Raw genomic sequence first — 14,779 nt, forward strand, 5'->3', positions numbered from 1 at the left:
TGAGCACAGTTGCAGCTGCTCTCCCTGGCTCTGTTCCCGATGCTGAAGCTTAGTGGTTTTTGTTTGGACTTTGGCTGCTGCCGTGAATCAAACCAGCTCTTTTTTTTTTTCTTTTTTTTTTTTTTTTTTGGGGAAGAAAAAAGCCCCACTGATTTTCTGTGTAATATGCGTTTAAAATACTTCACAGAGATTTTGAAAAAAACAGGCAAACAGCATCACAGTTCATCCACTGTACTGAACATCAGACATGTGGTTCCGTTCTACACATTTATTCTTTGTTGCAGACTGACGGGGGGTGATTTGATGCCTGAAGGCTCCACCATATCTAAAAATGAAACAAAGCCTTACAATTACAGTCTCATTAACCTTTAGAAAACATTATATCTTTATATGCGTGGTGGTAGGACAGAAATATATTTCTTTAGTCTCCAGTCAAACATTTGAATGTTTGCAATTAGATGGCATCTGATGGTTGTTATGGAAACTTGGTAACTCTGATGTGCTACTGTCCATTTCTAAAACTAAAAGCTTTTCCTTTACTCCTCATCATCACTGTGTTTCGGGGCAAGAAAAGCATGGGGTTCCTGGTTCAGCCTTGTTTGTCAGTCTAACTTTATAACTAGTGCCCTCAGTGTAACTAACAGCAAGATTAGTTTTAGCCTTTTAATCAAGAAGGAACGTGCTCAAGAAAATAACATCAACACAAATATACCTTTTTTGGTTTGCATATTGTCATTTCTCCCACATTTAGAGAATTGTACCCATACTTGTATTTAAATTAGAAGTTAGATTTGTTTCTAAGATTTTCTGTATAAGATTATGCTGCTATATAAAAAGGATTTTATGTTAAGAAAATGAACGTGTGTAATCCAACACTTGTCAGAGAAATGTCATGTGTTGAAATGCTTCATTTTCTAAGATATTATTTTGCTATTACTAATGTCCACCTTTATTTCTGCTTTAAATCTAGGTGCGCATTCAGGGCCTTACTGGAAATATTCAGTTTGATCACTACGGTCGGAGGATCAATTACACTATGGCCGTGTTTGAACTGAAAAGCAATGGACCACTAAAGGTAGGCTCTCATTTTGTGGCCTATGGAATAAAATTTAAAACAGTTAAATGGATTGTTTTATTCTGTGTTTAGGTACTTGCCTTGTAGACATACACATTACTTATCATGTCAAGTTTTGTTTAAAAAAATGTAACAGCAAGGTATTTTTAGAGCAAATGTAGTTAAATGAAGTTGACTTTTACATATTGAGTTATGTTTCCTAATAATTTCTGCAGAATTTAATGTGCTCATTTATTTACTGCAAGACCAATATTTTATTCTAATAGTCCTTCATGATTACCTGTTCTACTGAGATGAAAAATGATTCTAATCTAACTATCCATCGCAGCATGGGCTTCATGAGGATTTTGGAGCTTATGTTTATACCTTACAGTCAACCAGGGAACATAAAAAGTTTACAATTTTCTAACTAATAAAAATTTGAACAAAATCTGTCTTTATCACGGCAAAACGATTGAGGAAAGTACTGAAGCTGACATTTCCTATAAATTATTTTTATTAAAACAAACACACATGTAGAAGATAAAATAACAAAATGACATGATATTCAAGCTACATAATTATCCCTTTGGCAGCAATGTGCAGTTATTGGAAATTTTTTGGCTCACGTTCAATATCATCTATTGCTCTAATGGGAAATTTACAGGAGCAAATCGAATGGCTAACTTTTTTTATTCACTTTTCTTTCTCTCCTCCTATATTCATTTTTTTCTGAAGGTTTGTATTGGGTTTCTACATTAGTCAATTTCTGTAAGAGTTGTGCTCTCCTTTGGCCTCCTCAGATTGGCTACTGGAATGACATCGACAAGCTTGTGTTGGAACAGGATGGAAATGGTCTTTCCAGTGAAGGCTCACTGACGGAGAATCGGACGGTTGTCGTGACAACAATCATGGTAATGTACCCTGTCACTGCATCATATTCCATGTAGACTTGTTAATGTTTGATATTTTAAGGAAAGCAGTTACCTGATAAACAGCTGCTGAAAATCCACAACATAAATTTGTTAGTTCCTCCCAACTCACCTCATATAAAGAGATCAAAAGTGATTTACAGACATGGACAAATTTGTGGTATCCCTTACACAATAAACACAAAATACATTGTATTTTTTAAATAACTTGAAATTGGCAAACGTTTAACTGGATCTCATACAGTTTATGACGCTGCATGTTTTGCCACCATCACTACCAGTTGTATAGTTGTTGTGAAATACAACTAGTGATTTTACCATAATACAATGAGACCTTCACATAGAGAAAGTCAGTGCCCATATGTTGATAGTTTGACCCACTGTTTGTCAGCACAGACACTGCTCAAGCTGTGTCAGGTTTGAAGATAGCATCAGAAATGGAGAACAAAGTGGGGAACTAGTTAATAACTCCCCTGGCACTAAAAAATGAAAAACAAGCTATAAGACTCTATCTATGCATACTCCCTGGATAAGAAACCTTCAACACTGAACTCTTGACAGTCAGTGCTACAACAGATTTTCTCAGGCGCTTTGGCACATTTCTCGAATCGTCCTTGACATTTGCAACAGAATAAGTGCATTTCTTAAAACAATTTGATTTAAGAATCAAACACAGTGGATTACCTGCACAAAAATCTTAAGTTCATCTCTCAAAAATAGATGTTTGTGTCATTGAACATGTCATTGCCTCTGTATGACATGTCCTGGTTTCATTACAGACAAGACAGTCCAATCAACTAGTTGTCACTACTTGCCGTCTGGTTTACATTTGTTGTAATGTAACTAAATCTATTTTACAACAGATTTAGCCATCGGCTATAAACCATGGCTAAATTTTTGAGGAAATGCAATTTGTAATTGTGGAAGATCAATGACAAGAGACTGCACAAGATTCACATTTACTCGTTTACTGTAATTTATTTACACAACAGGTCATTGTGATACAGAAAGGAAAATGCAACACTGCAAACAACAAAGGGAAAAAAATAATAATGTTGGTGTCCTTGTGTTTTTGTTTTCCCAGAGACCTTTGGAGTTATTTTTATGAAGTCCAGTCTAGCTTTTTTCTTTGGCATTTTTCAGTCTATAGTACAACCCCTACTATATCTGGATCTTTAAAAATATCGCCAATGAAGATTTAAAATGTGAATGATTTTTCAATCAGAAGTCATGTACCTTGAACTTGCACTTCAGTTTTAATTGTAATTGTTTTTGGATGGTTTCCTTAGGTCTATTTCTATACATCTGATGAAACTGTGGTCAAATTTTCTATTGTTCACACCTTTTGGGGAGTTGCTTACAGTCCCATGAATCTTCTATATTTAACTATATAGATAGTTGTGGTCACAGAAACATAAAATTGCTCGATAAGGGTGTTCTAGCCTCTACCTTTAGCATAATTGTTTGTAGTCAGTTTTTTATGAACTCTCCAAAAGCTCTCACATTTGCTTGCTCTAGTCCGTGTTCAGTGTGGTGCATACAAAAACACCTCACTATACAGCATGATTTTTATTCCATATACATACATGTGGATGATGATAGACATAACACATAATTTGAAACATGACTTTACTGCAAGAATTAATTGTCTCCTTCGGGGCACTAACAAAACAGTTCATGCATTATTGTCATATTTTTGTAAAGTAAACAGCATACCATTGTTCAAAAATGTATATGTTTTTGCTGTCACACACTAAAGGAATGAATTTATAGAGGAAGACTTTTTGGAGCAATCAAGCATTGTTTCAATAAGTTTCAAGGGTACCAGCAAACTTGTCTGTGTCTGTATATTCAAGTTAAGGAGACAATAAAGCTATATAGGTACAGTTATCATAGCAGCAAGGTTATCATAATACAATGAGTGTTTAAGATTACATCCAACTATATGCAAGAGTTGGATGCAGAGATTAGTGCAGAGATCAGCAAGACTTTTTGACAAATAATGGAGAGACACTAGCTTCTACACTGAATAAAAAACAAGAAATATCTAAAACTACATTAGAAATATGACTAAAAGAAACCATCTTTCAAGAAAATGTATAAGGCTGAAAAGCCCAAATGAATAAAATGAGAAATTTTATTGAAAGGATAAACCAACAGAAATTCTACCAGTATCAAGAGAAGGTGAAAAGACAGCACAAAGATGCTAATCTGAGCTGAACAACAATACAAATTTGGGTCTACAACATACAGACTGAACCCAAGATAAAAGTTGTGCAAAATTCCCCCTAAAGTAGGGTAAACATGGTGCATTTATCATGTATCATTCATTTGAAAATAAAATCCTGAGCTTAGGTCAGTGGCCTGGTCAATTAATGTGACAGATATAGCAACCATCCATTTAGCCCTCTCCTGGCCATGATCTATGATATACATCAAGCAGTGTCAGATATTTTCTGGGAATATCTTGTAGTTAGACTGCTGCTACAGCCGATTATATAAATGTCTTCAGCTGTCTTTTTTCTAACATCCCTTTTCCCTTTTTTCAGCGTCTGACTCTAATAATAAGCACATTTATAACTGTAACTTGGTTCTCTTATATTGTTGGGCTTATATGTATGTGACCTTTGTAATGTAATCCTGCTGTAGCACAAAATTGTGCAGCAGTAAAAGAAGTCACTATTGTATCGAACTTGCATAATGTAAAATGTCAAAGTCTGTATGAATTTTAAAAAAATCTCACAGTGTGTACCAGGGTAAAAACAGTGAATTTAATAATATCTAGGTATAAAAGGCAGGTACATTGCGCTCTGAACACCAAAACCAGTGAGTTAGAAAGGTTACAGGAAAATATATACAAGAAAACCCAAAGTCAAAAAAGAATGACAAAGATTAAAAAAAGAATAAGGACTTTATGAAACTTTTAGATGCAGGCTGAAAACAAGGTCAGGCTTGCCAACCAGATACTGTGGTGGTGGAATAATAAGGCAAACATCAAACGTGTTCAAATATCACTAGTATCAAACAAATGAAATGGAAGATAAGTTGATAATTAAGAAGTGGCATAAAGTTAAGATTTCATTCACTGTCTGAGTAGCTCCAGTAGAATCCAGAAAATCTATTTTCACCTGCAATGTAAAATCTTTCCATCATGGATTCTTTCCAAAAGATGGGAACAACAATTATTCTGCTGAATCCTAAAAAGAACTTCACCTTGAAGGGCAACAGGCCACACGGGAAGCAAGTGTGCTGTTGTCGCACTGTAATTTGGTGAGATAAAAATTATTGTGTCCGAGGCGTTAAACTCTTTTTATGACCAATCTAGACACATCTGTCGGTATGAAGGACACACCTACAGATAAAATGTCTCTCATACAGCCACACAAAAGTGCAATAGCATGGAAAAAGCAATATAATAAATAAAATCTATTCTTCATTAAAAAAAGGCCTTTATGGGTATCACTACTACTCCATAAATTATTCATTGCAGTAAATTAAAGTATGCTACACTAAATAACAACTTTGTCAAAAAAAAAGTACACTCTTTGTCATGACCGAATATATTCCACCAATTTTCATACGGTTATTTGTAAAAAAAATAATAATAATAATTATATATCTATCTTATTTTTAACCATTTAACAGTTTATCTCATTGCAACCGCATACTAAGTGTATTGTATTGAGATCAAATGTTCACACAACTGTAGAATAAAATGTAAAGGATTCATGTGTTTCAAATTTAAAAAGACTAAAAAGTGTGCCATGTATGTATCCTCTTCAGAAGTCATCTACTTAGAAGTAGAGACCACTTGTGTGTACTGCATCCTCAGGAGAAAAACAGCTGTTCAGAGAAGACTTCAGAGTTTGTTAGAAAACCTTGAAGAACAAACGGTATCATAAAAAAAAAAAGAAAAAAGAATGCCCTCTGACCAAAAATAAAATCAATCTTTTTGGCTTGGATGAAAAACACTATATCCCCTTTCAGGTCAACTTGATGTGTTATTACACCGCATTATTGCCTGAAATGTCTTTCAAAAAATCTGATGTTAAAGTTTGCCACTAATATCATGCACCTTATCCACCTTGGGTGCTAGTAAAAATCTGTGAACACCATCAACTATAAGAGGGTAACTTGGGTTTAAAGAAAAAGCAACAAGCAAAGACAGCAGGACTGGTGGAGTCCGACCAGTGTCCATCTGATCATAGAAAAAGGGAGATCAGCTGAATCTGACTAAGGAAGGTGGGCAGCAGCATCACTTGCATTTATGTCACTGAAAAAGTTTGAACAGCATGCACAATGAAGACAGAGTTAAATGCTGCTGGATTCCCTAATGGGAAATGACCCACAGATGAAAGCTGAGTTGTAAGTGATGCCCATATGATTCTGCTGAAGCATTAGTGTTGGCAGAAAGCACAGAATGTCCATGATCTCAGCTGATTGCATTTTATGATGTGAAAGGACAAAGTGATTCATAAGGGTTCATGTTGCTTGTCTATTGCAGAGCTATGATGTGAACAGGATATATGTGTGACGGAGTGTTAGCGCTGTAGCTCACATTAAGCACACAATCTCTACGTGAAACATGGTGGTGGCAGCCTCATAATGTGGAGATGCCTTTCATCAACTGGGACAGGGAACTGGTTGACTGTGAAATGACTAAATACAGTGCCAAGAAGAAATGGCTCTAAACCTGCAGCTAGAACTTAGGTGGAATGACTCGGCTCAAACTCTTCATCTTTTGCCCCCATTGAAGGCCAGACGTGGATCCAATTGAAAATCTCTAGTAAGACTTGAATATTGATATTTCCAGATGCTGTTCACACATTCTGACTGAGCTTTAGCTATATTGCATAAAACGTATAATACTTTTAGTAGGGCTGCACCATATATCACACTTTATTGGTTTCTTAATATTATTATACGCAACAGGCATATCGCAATGAACTGCTTAGAGTGCAATAAATTAGTTAATTATTTAGATAATATGAATTCAGGTTGTTTGTCTCTGTAATGTATTGTGACACTAATGGAGCAAGGATTTTAAAGGGAAGACGGTGGTAAGATCATTAAAAATATGCAACTAACATATTGCAACGCCAAAACACCAGATGTCAGCCAGAAGTAACTTTTTAAGTAAAACCTTGTTGTTGAGATAGAAATAGTTTTATCCAGAAGGTTCACAGAATCATTATGGGATAATTCTTGCTTTTATTCCCAAGCAAAGTCATTAGGCAATTAATTTGCTTATTGCATATTATATTTTTTTTGCTTCCTCTGGCCTGTGCAGTTCTCATGCAGCCCTACCCCTTGATATACTAAACTGTGTAAAGTCATGGCCCACAAAGGTTGCAGCTGTAATTTCAATAAAAGTTAGCTTCACTAAATGAATCGGGAATCTTGAATTCGTATGGAAACCACACTTTTTTTTCAAAAACATTTTAACAAAATGTATCATTTCCCAGTCTGCACAGTGGCACAGTTGGTAGAACTGTTGCTTTGAGCAAGAAGGTCCTGGGTTCGAATTTGAGGTTTTTCTGCATGGAGTTTGTATGTTCTCCCTTTGCATGTGCCGCTTCTCTCTGGTTACTCTGAATTCCTCCCACAGTTAAGGATTTAAACATGACTGTTTGGTGAATGTGTGTGTGTGTGTGTGTGTGTGCGCGCATTGTTCTTTGTCCTGTATGTGTCTATATTGCCCACTGAGTGCTGGAGAGCCCCGTGTGACCAGCAGTTTACATTCAGAAATGCCATTGTGTTGCTCTAACACACAAAATACTAATAACGTACATGGCAAAACATGAACAAGTTCAAAAGATCTGACAAGTTTTAAAAATGTTTCAGCCTTGAAAGTCACAGGGATTCAAATCAATCTACAATCTGAATTGTATTGCCTTCCATGACATGTTAGAGCAGAATCAGAGCCTAAAATTCATAGGGAGATGTACTGTGGAGAGAGCTGCAAGGAGACTTGTTAACAGCAAGGGAAAATCAGATTGGGGATAATGGGTTATACGAGCTGGAAAGAGTTGCCGGAGCACAGCCAGGAGGGGGTGGCACTTGTTCAGTTGGAAGATTAAGCTAATGTCTCATTAGTAGGCAAATCTAAAACTGACCTCAGATCACCATTTAGAAATGACCTCCGTCCAGTCTGTTCTAATGGCTTTCACATAGACACAGTTCCTCCACACAGTTTAATTATCCCTCTTCCGTCTGTAAATAAAAATAAAAAAGACTAATTGTTGGATGTGCGGACATCCTCTGCTTACATTTGATTTCACTTGACCCATCTTCTGCCTTTTATGGTGGCCATCTCCTTCCTGTAAATGCATTCAGTCTTCACTCAATTAGGCATGCAAAGTGATGCAAGTGTAAACAACTCAAAAGACAAATTTTAGTGCAGAGATCAGTCTATAGTTGCTTGAGCTGTTCTATTTGGGTATTTTGTTTAATTTCAGATAATTACAAATGTGACCAAAATGTCTGTACTTTGGGTTTCTGCAAATGCACATTAAAGGATATGTGTACAAAGATAGTGAGTTGATAAATTTTCATACCCTCTGTTGGTCAGAAAATATATCAATCTTCCAAAGCTACAGAGCTGGAAACTAGTGCACTATATGCTGGGTAAAGTAAATGTAGTGGATTGGAAAAACATTATTACCAAATTATAACTACAAACATAGTTTGTTGGCAAGTTTAAAAAAAAAAAAAACTTGCCAACAAACAAGTTTTTTTTTGGCAACAAAAAAACTTAATCTTTCTATTTCCTCTGACCATCTTTTCTGTTCCAGAAAAAAAAATCCCCACAGCATGATATTGCCAACACCATGTTACAGAGTGGTGATGGTGTGTTCAGGGTGCTGTACAGAGTTAGTTTTTGTCAAAATTGGCTTGAGCATTTTATACCAATATTTTGGTCTCATCTGAAAATTACACTTTCTTGTCCAAGTTTCTGTCTTCATGATTTCTGGCAACTTCTGAAAGCAATTGCTTTCACCTACCCACTTTTCCATAAAGCCTAGATTTGTGTGTAGAACTAATAATTATCATGTCGAGTGTCTTTGTCTAGAGCTGTGACTCTCTGCAGTTCCTCTGGAGTTGCCATGATGTTCTTTGTTGCTTTTTTCTAATTCATAGTCTTCATTTGCATTGAGTCAGTTTTGGAGGCTGGTCTTGATCTGGAAGGTTTGCAGTTGTGCTACTGCCTTTATTCTTTATTTCAGATTGTGTATTAAATAGTGGAAACTGCTTTAAACCTTTCTATAACTATGTCTCGGACTTGTCTGATGTGCTTTGGCCACCATGATGATGTTTCTTCCCTAATGTTCTCTAACCAACATTTGAGGCTTTAAGCTGCGTAGTCCAATAGGATTAATTGACTTTATTTTCTATGTGAATACCTTTGGATGCACAGGATTGTGTTTAAGGGTAAAAGAGTAGAAAGGGCTAAAGAGAGATTCAAACTACACTCTTCAGATATTATTTGTAAAATAAAAATCAAATCTTTCCCTTCAACTTCACAATTGTGTGCTACTACATGTTAGTCTGTCACATAAAATTAGTGAAACACACTAAAGTCTGTGGTTGTAATGTGACCAAACAAGTTAAATGGTTAATACTTTTGTAAAACACTGCATGCGACTAAATTGAATTAAAGTTATTATAATGTCTGATTTTAAATGTGTTGGATATATATGTGAGTATTATTGTTGTGTCAATGTTCCTATTGCTGTTGAGTTCTTTGTAATTTGTAAATGAGGATGAGTGGCAGATCTGTTTGCAACATTTGTTCCCTCTGTATTTCTGTCCCACATCTGCCTTCTCTCTTCTCTTTCTGTCCTCTGTGCCGTTTTCTTTTTAGCTAATTTCTCCCCGTTTCCCAACCCATTGTTTATGCTTCCATACTTACACCCTCCCCACCCCCACACCATATTTTTCTGTGGATGACCTCACCAGGCCAGGCCTAACAATTAGCTCAGCCACCTCCTCCTTTTTGCAGCCTCTGATGATGAGGAAGCCTCTGCTGCGACACTGATCCCGAGTCTGCAGACAAAGCATGGGAATGAAACACAGCCTCAGCAAAGACCCAACAGCCAGACTGAATACTGAACCTGTACAGAGACTCTTATTTTTTTGTTGTTGTGGTTGTTTTTTTTTTTTATGTTGCTTTTCCCATTGTATGTTACTTTTAATGGTTTCAACTGGAGTCACTGTTTCACTTAGAAATGGTTTGCTCTGCAGTGACACTGCCACAGCGCGTAGAAGAAAAGCAGGATCAGGAGTCGCCTGGGTTGTGTTGCTTTACCTCCCTCAAGAGAAAAGTCTCAGTTGGACGGTAACTAAACAAGAGTTTCTGTAGCATTTTTTAAGGTTTGACATTTGACTGCACAATGCCGTCTAAGTGTGGAGCAGCATTATCATTGCAGATTCTTAGCGTGAGTTTTAAGGTCAAGGTATTCACTGTTATGTTATCGGTTTCCCCTTTGAGTAAAACCTAATAATTATGTGTAAAAAGTCTTGAAAAAAAGTGTTATATTTCAAGAAAAAGTATGCAAAGTGAGTTTACAGGACAGTGTCCTTCCTCTGGTGTGCATCCTTCACCTTATGATGCAACTCTCCTTCCATTTTCATTTTTCTGCCCTGTCACTCTGTAAATCCACTCAGTCATGCCTGATCAGTCAACGTGCCTCTTCTGTTTTGAAGACAAGGTTTGAACAGACACACCAAAGTGAAAGTAACTGCTAGAAAACATAAGTTTATGCTAATAAAAATGTGTTTGACCAAACAGAAAAAAAAAAAGAAAAAAAAACATTGTTAAAAAAATAGAAACTATCATTTTTATCTTAACATTAATTTCATATCGTACCTTTTTGGTACTGATACATTTTTGAAATGTTGCTTTAAATCAGACATCATAAATGTTTATATGTTTAAATGTTCTGTTGTATTGCACTTCACAGGCGTAGATGAACTCCAACGTGTGTATTTATGAATAGATCAACATTCCTAAACAGAGTGGATAATATGGCATAAAACACCTCGTAGATGGCACAGATATTGTCCTAATATTTTTGATTATTTGTTTTTATGTGTAATATTTTTTTTTCTAAATATATTCCAGGAAATACAAAAAACAAAAGTTTTTGGACTGATTACAATGTATAAACGTGTTTGATGACAAATTGCTAGAGAAGAGCTTCAACTTGCTTGGTGCTCGTTTTCAGGTAAAACACATAATTTACACCGATTGAATTTCATTTATCAATAGATAGAATATAAAATGGCACATCAATGATTAGTGTTGCTACATCAATTGACTGTAAGCGGCCTTTGTTTACATTCCTTCTTTGTTGCTATTCTTGGTTTGGTATTCTCAACCACAGAACTGACAATTTATGTAAAAGAAACACACTTCTTCCTGTCTTTAAAAGAAGAAGTGGTAATATTCAAGAGAAACATGTTTTTGTTTTTTTTTCTCCCCAAATTAAATCTGCAAATGCTATGTAGTGCCAGAAAGCATCCAACTCCTGACAAATTTCAGAACCTTATCAGTTCATCGCACTGCAGAGAATATCCTCAGTACTGTAAAATAAGTGGACAAAAGCACGATCTTACAATTTTCTGCTTAAGTCTCACTTGGACAAAACCCCTGACTAACTGTGTTGCAGTTTTCAATGTTAAAAAATGGGATTCCTTTGTTTTAGAATCAAATTTGATGAAAGTCTTTTTGGCTAAATGACCAGCTGACAATGAGGCTGTCAAAATGGGCAAATATGGATAGATTATATTCCATAATTAGAGTAATTGTATAATAAAGTGAGCATATTGAGAAGTTCACTGGTTGAAGCTATAACTGACTGAATGCCTGGCATGCTTCTCTCTGCTTATCTGCATAAATGTCTCCAAGGCAAATTAAATATCCTGGCAAATCGAAACAGTTTAACATGACAATCTTTTTAAAATGCTGAATAGATGGAGGGTCTGTTCTGGTTGGCAGGTTGAATGAATAGCTGGACAGAGGCGGTTTTGCTGTTTACTGACTGGCCAACTAGATTGGATAACAAGTCCTACCTGTCTTTTTGGCTTCAGTCAGAGTTTGTTTCATGTCTTATCAGCCCCAATCATTTGCTTCTACAAAGCTTGGTTCTCTTTTTAACTCTTTGATTTTCCCCCTAAGGTATGTTTTAAGCCACCCTCTTCTTTGTTTCCTTTTTCTTCCTTTCTCAAAATGTTTTTATATATGTTCTTCCTCCAAGCACAACACAATTTCTCTTATTTTCTCTTTTTTTTTTTTTTTGCATTCCCTGGAGTAATCTTTTATTTGTTAGCTTTTTTTTTATTTTGGAGGAAAGCATTGACCACCCTCCCTGCACCGTTCAAGAAAGCACACCTATAAACACAATTTACATAATCTTTCTTTTCCAATGTCCTCTTTCAACCTTTTGACCTCATTACTTCTAATCTTGCAGCCTCTTTTCTCTGCTTATTTGAGGCCTCTCCCCAAAATCGTGATGCCACCTTGAAAATCTCCCATAGATCAGATTTTCCTCCCAGAAGCATCACAAACTGTAAATGCACTTCCACACAGAGAAATATCATAGCACTGATGCTCTTATACATGGTCCTAATTCCTACTTATACATTTTGTTTCCATTTTTCTCATTTTTTAAATATTATTATGCTTTAAATTTCAGTTTGCCTCAATTCCTGTCAATCTTTAGACTCAGCCTTTTTAGCAGGGCTCTAAACGACACCATATAAGCACCATATACCTCGATTGCACACTTTCCATATCTGGTCCATCTCCACATTGTGTAGGGATCCATTCTTTTCCTTATCCAATCAGTCCCAGTGTGGGACTTCTTATTCTTTTGTATTTTCCAAACACACCCAGCTGTGTCATCAGACACCACAGCATCCTAGTTTTACCTCTTTTTCTAAATGAATTATTTGTTGGTTTAGATTGTGTTTAACATTTTTGTTTGTTCGTTTAGATTTGTTGAATTAGTTAATGTTTGTGCAGTAGGGTCAAGATATGTACAACATTTTACCGACATTTGAGCTTTAAAATATCAAATAAAATAAAAAATGTTAGGCAATATACCATCCTGTTATATTTTTTGTACTCGAGACAAGAATTTGAGTTCTGCTCATTATCCCCAGAGTGATGCTGATGGCTCTGCAGATCTGTTAAAGGGAATTAATTGTTTTGTTGGTCATTGACATTATGATTCATGTTGAGTCAATTAAATGAGCCCCAGGAATTTCTAATGTCTCTATTAATAGCATTTTTGCAGGGGAGGTGCGAAGGGCTCTGTATTCTGTGTTTTGACGTTAAAAGTAATAATTACAAATTTAATGATGATGGCAATGTTATTTTGGATAATTACAGTAAATTGTCATAGGAAAATGAAATTTTTCCTATGAAAAAGAAAGTTGTAATTTAATTCCCATTTGAATACAAATAAAGATTTGCTTTAACAAACTATTTTCAGATGACTTATAGCTCGTTGCATTCATGGTTTCCTTCAGTCATTTTACATGTACTTTAGTTTTGAGATAAGCGTTTAATTTTAAAACTTAACCAGTAAAACTTATGTGATCATTTCAATAAAGCATGGTGCCATTTTACTGTGCAATGTTAATATACCTTTTTTTGTCAAATACATGTATTATATATAGCTTTCTATTCACTGAAGTAAGTACAAGATATAATATATCCTTGTTACACCTTCACTTGCAGTATGTACCCTGAGTGTAGGGGAATATAAAGAAAAAACAAAGTAAATTACAAAAGTTTTCAATGAACTCTTGTAAAGTTCAAGTTCAGTTATTGGGCAAATTGCTTAAAATAAATAAAAAATATTCTGTCTACGTCAAAAAGAGTTATTGCAAATTATTTTACCACTTTGGGCATTCATGAACTGTGTATTAATATCTGAACCCAGTATAGTCAGGTGACCCCTGAGCAACAAAACAGAAAAATAATATGAAGGCAAAAGTACCTTACGCTGTCCTAATGTACATTATACATTTGCATTATACATTTTACAATATTAATCTCAATATTGACCCAATATACCAAACAGGAACACATCAGTGACATCAAAGGACTTAATGTTTCACATAATGCACTATTTTTTCACATTTAGACCCATGTAAAACAAGTTTCTAGATAAACAAAGCATGCATGGCAAGTCAAGAAAAAAACATAACATAAGCTTTAACATGTTTTGAGTGGCACTACATAGAGTCCAACAGAGGGTGATGAGACTCTCCATGGTTTTGTAAACAATCATTTACAAACTGACATACATAAGAGAAACATAAGTTGTTGTTTTTTTTTGTTTTTTTTTCTGACTTGAAGATTCTCCTGCAGACCCAGTAAAGATTTTTGTTGGGCTGTTTTACTGCTTGTTTGACCCCTTTTTAAGCATGTTAGTGGGTAATTCTTCCTTGATTAAACTGCACTTGTGTGGAATGTGAACAATTTCCTAAATGAACTATTCAATCCACAGCATGTTATCTATTTCTATGTGTTTTATTACCCTCATAAACTTTTCATGGTTTCAGAGTGTTGGGTATTGCAAAGGCCTGTTTGTTTAATTAGATGAGATTAGTCTCCTGATTAAAATGGGCTTGATAAGATTTTAATAGGCTTGCTTTCATGTGGATTACAGTGTGAACAGCTTCAAGCTTACTGCCATAACTCGCTGCTTCTCAAAGATGCACTTGTCATTTACCAGACGGAGTCGTTACTCTTTATAAAACACTTATAAACAGTGATGTT

General features: G+C 35.5%; 1 protein-coding gene across 8 annotated transcripts in view; it reads left to right on the top strand.

Annotated features, from left to right (window-relative positions):
• The window catches only part of gria4a (glutamate receptor, ionotropic, AMPA 4a), a 121,546-nt gene that overhangs the window by 60,216 nt on the left and 46,551 nt on the right, over positions 1–14,779 (top strand). For 7 of the 8 annotated variants that reach the window (XR_006370800.1, XM_044118620.1, XM_044118619.1 and 4 more), the window contains exons 9-10: positions 971–1,075; positions 1,858–1,968. Coding sequence is in view for 7 of the 8 variants with exons in the window: in XM_044118620.1 (XP_043974555.1) it covers positions 971–1,075; positions 1,858–1,968 (216 nt within the window). In the remaining variant the exon portion in view is untranslated. Of the gene's footprint in view, positions 1–970; positions 1,076–1,857; positions 1,969–9,988; positions 14,062–14,779 lie in introns of those variants that run through there. The other variant, XM_044118626.1, reaches the window with a different exon arrangement.

This window comes from Gambusia affinis, linkage group LG06 (assembly GCF_019740435.1).
Source record: "Gambusia affinis linkage group LG06, SWU_Gaff_1.0, whole genome shotgun sequence".
NCBI classification, from domain to species: Eukaryota; Metazoa; Chordata; class Actinopteri; order Cyprinodontiformes; family Poeciliidae; genus Gambusia; species Gambusia affinis.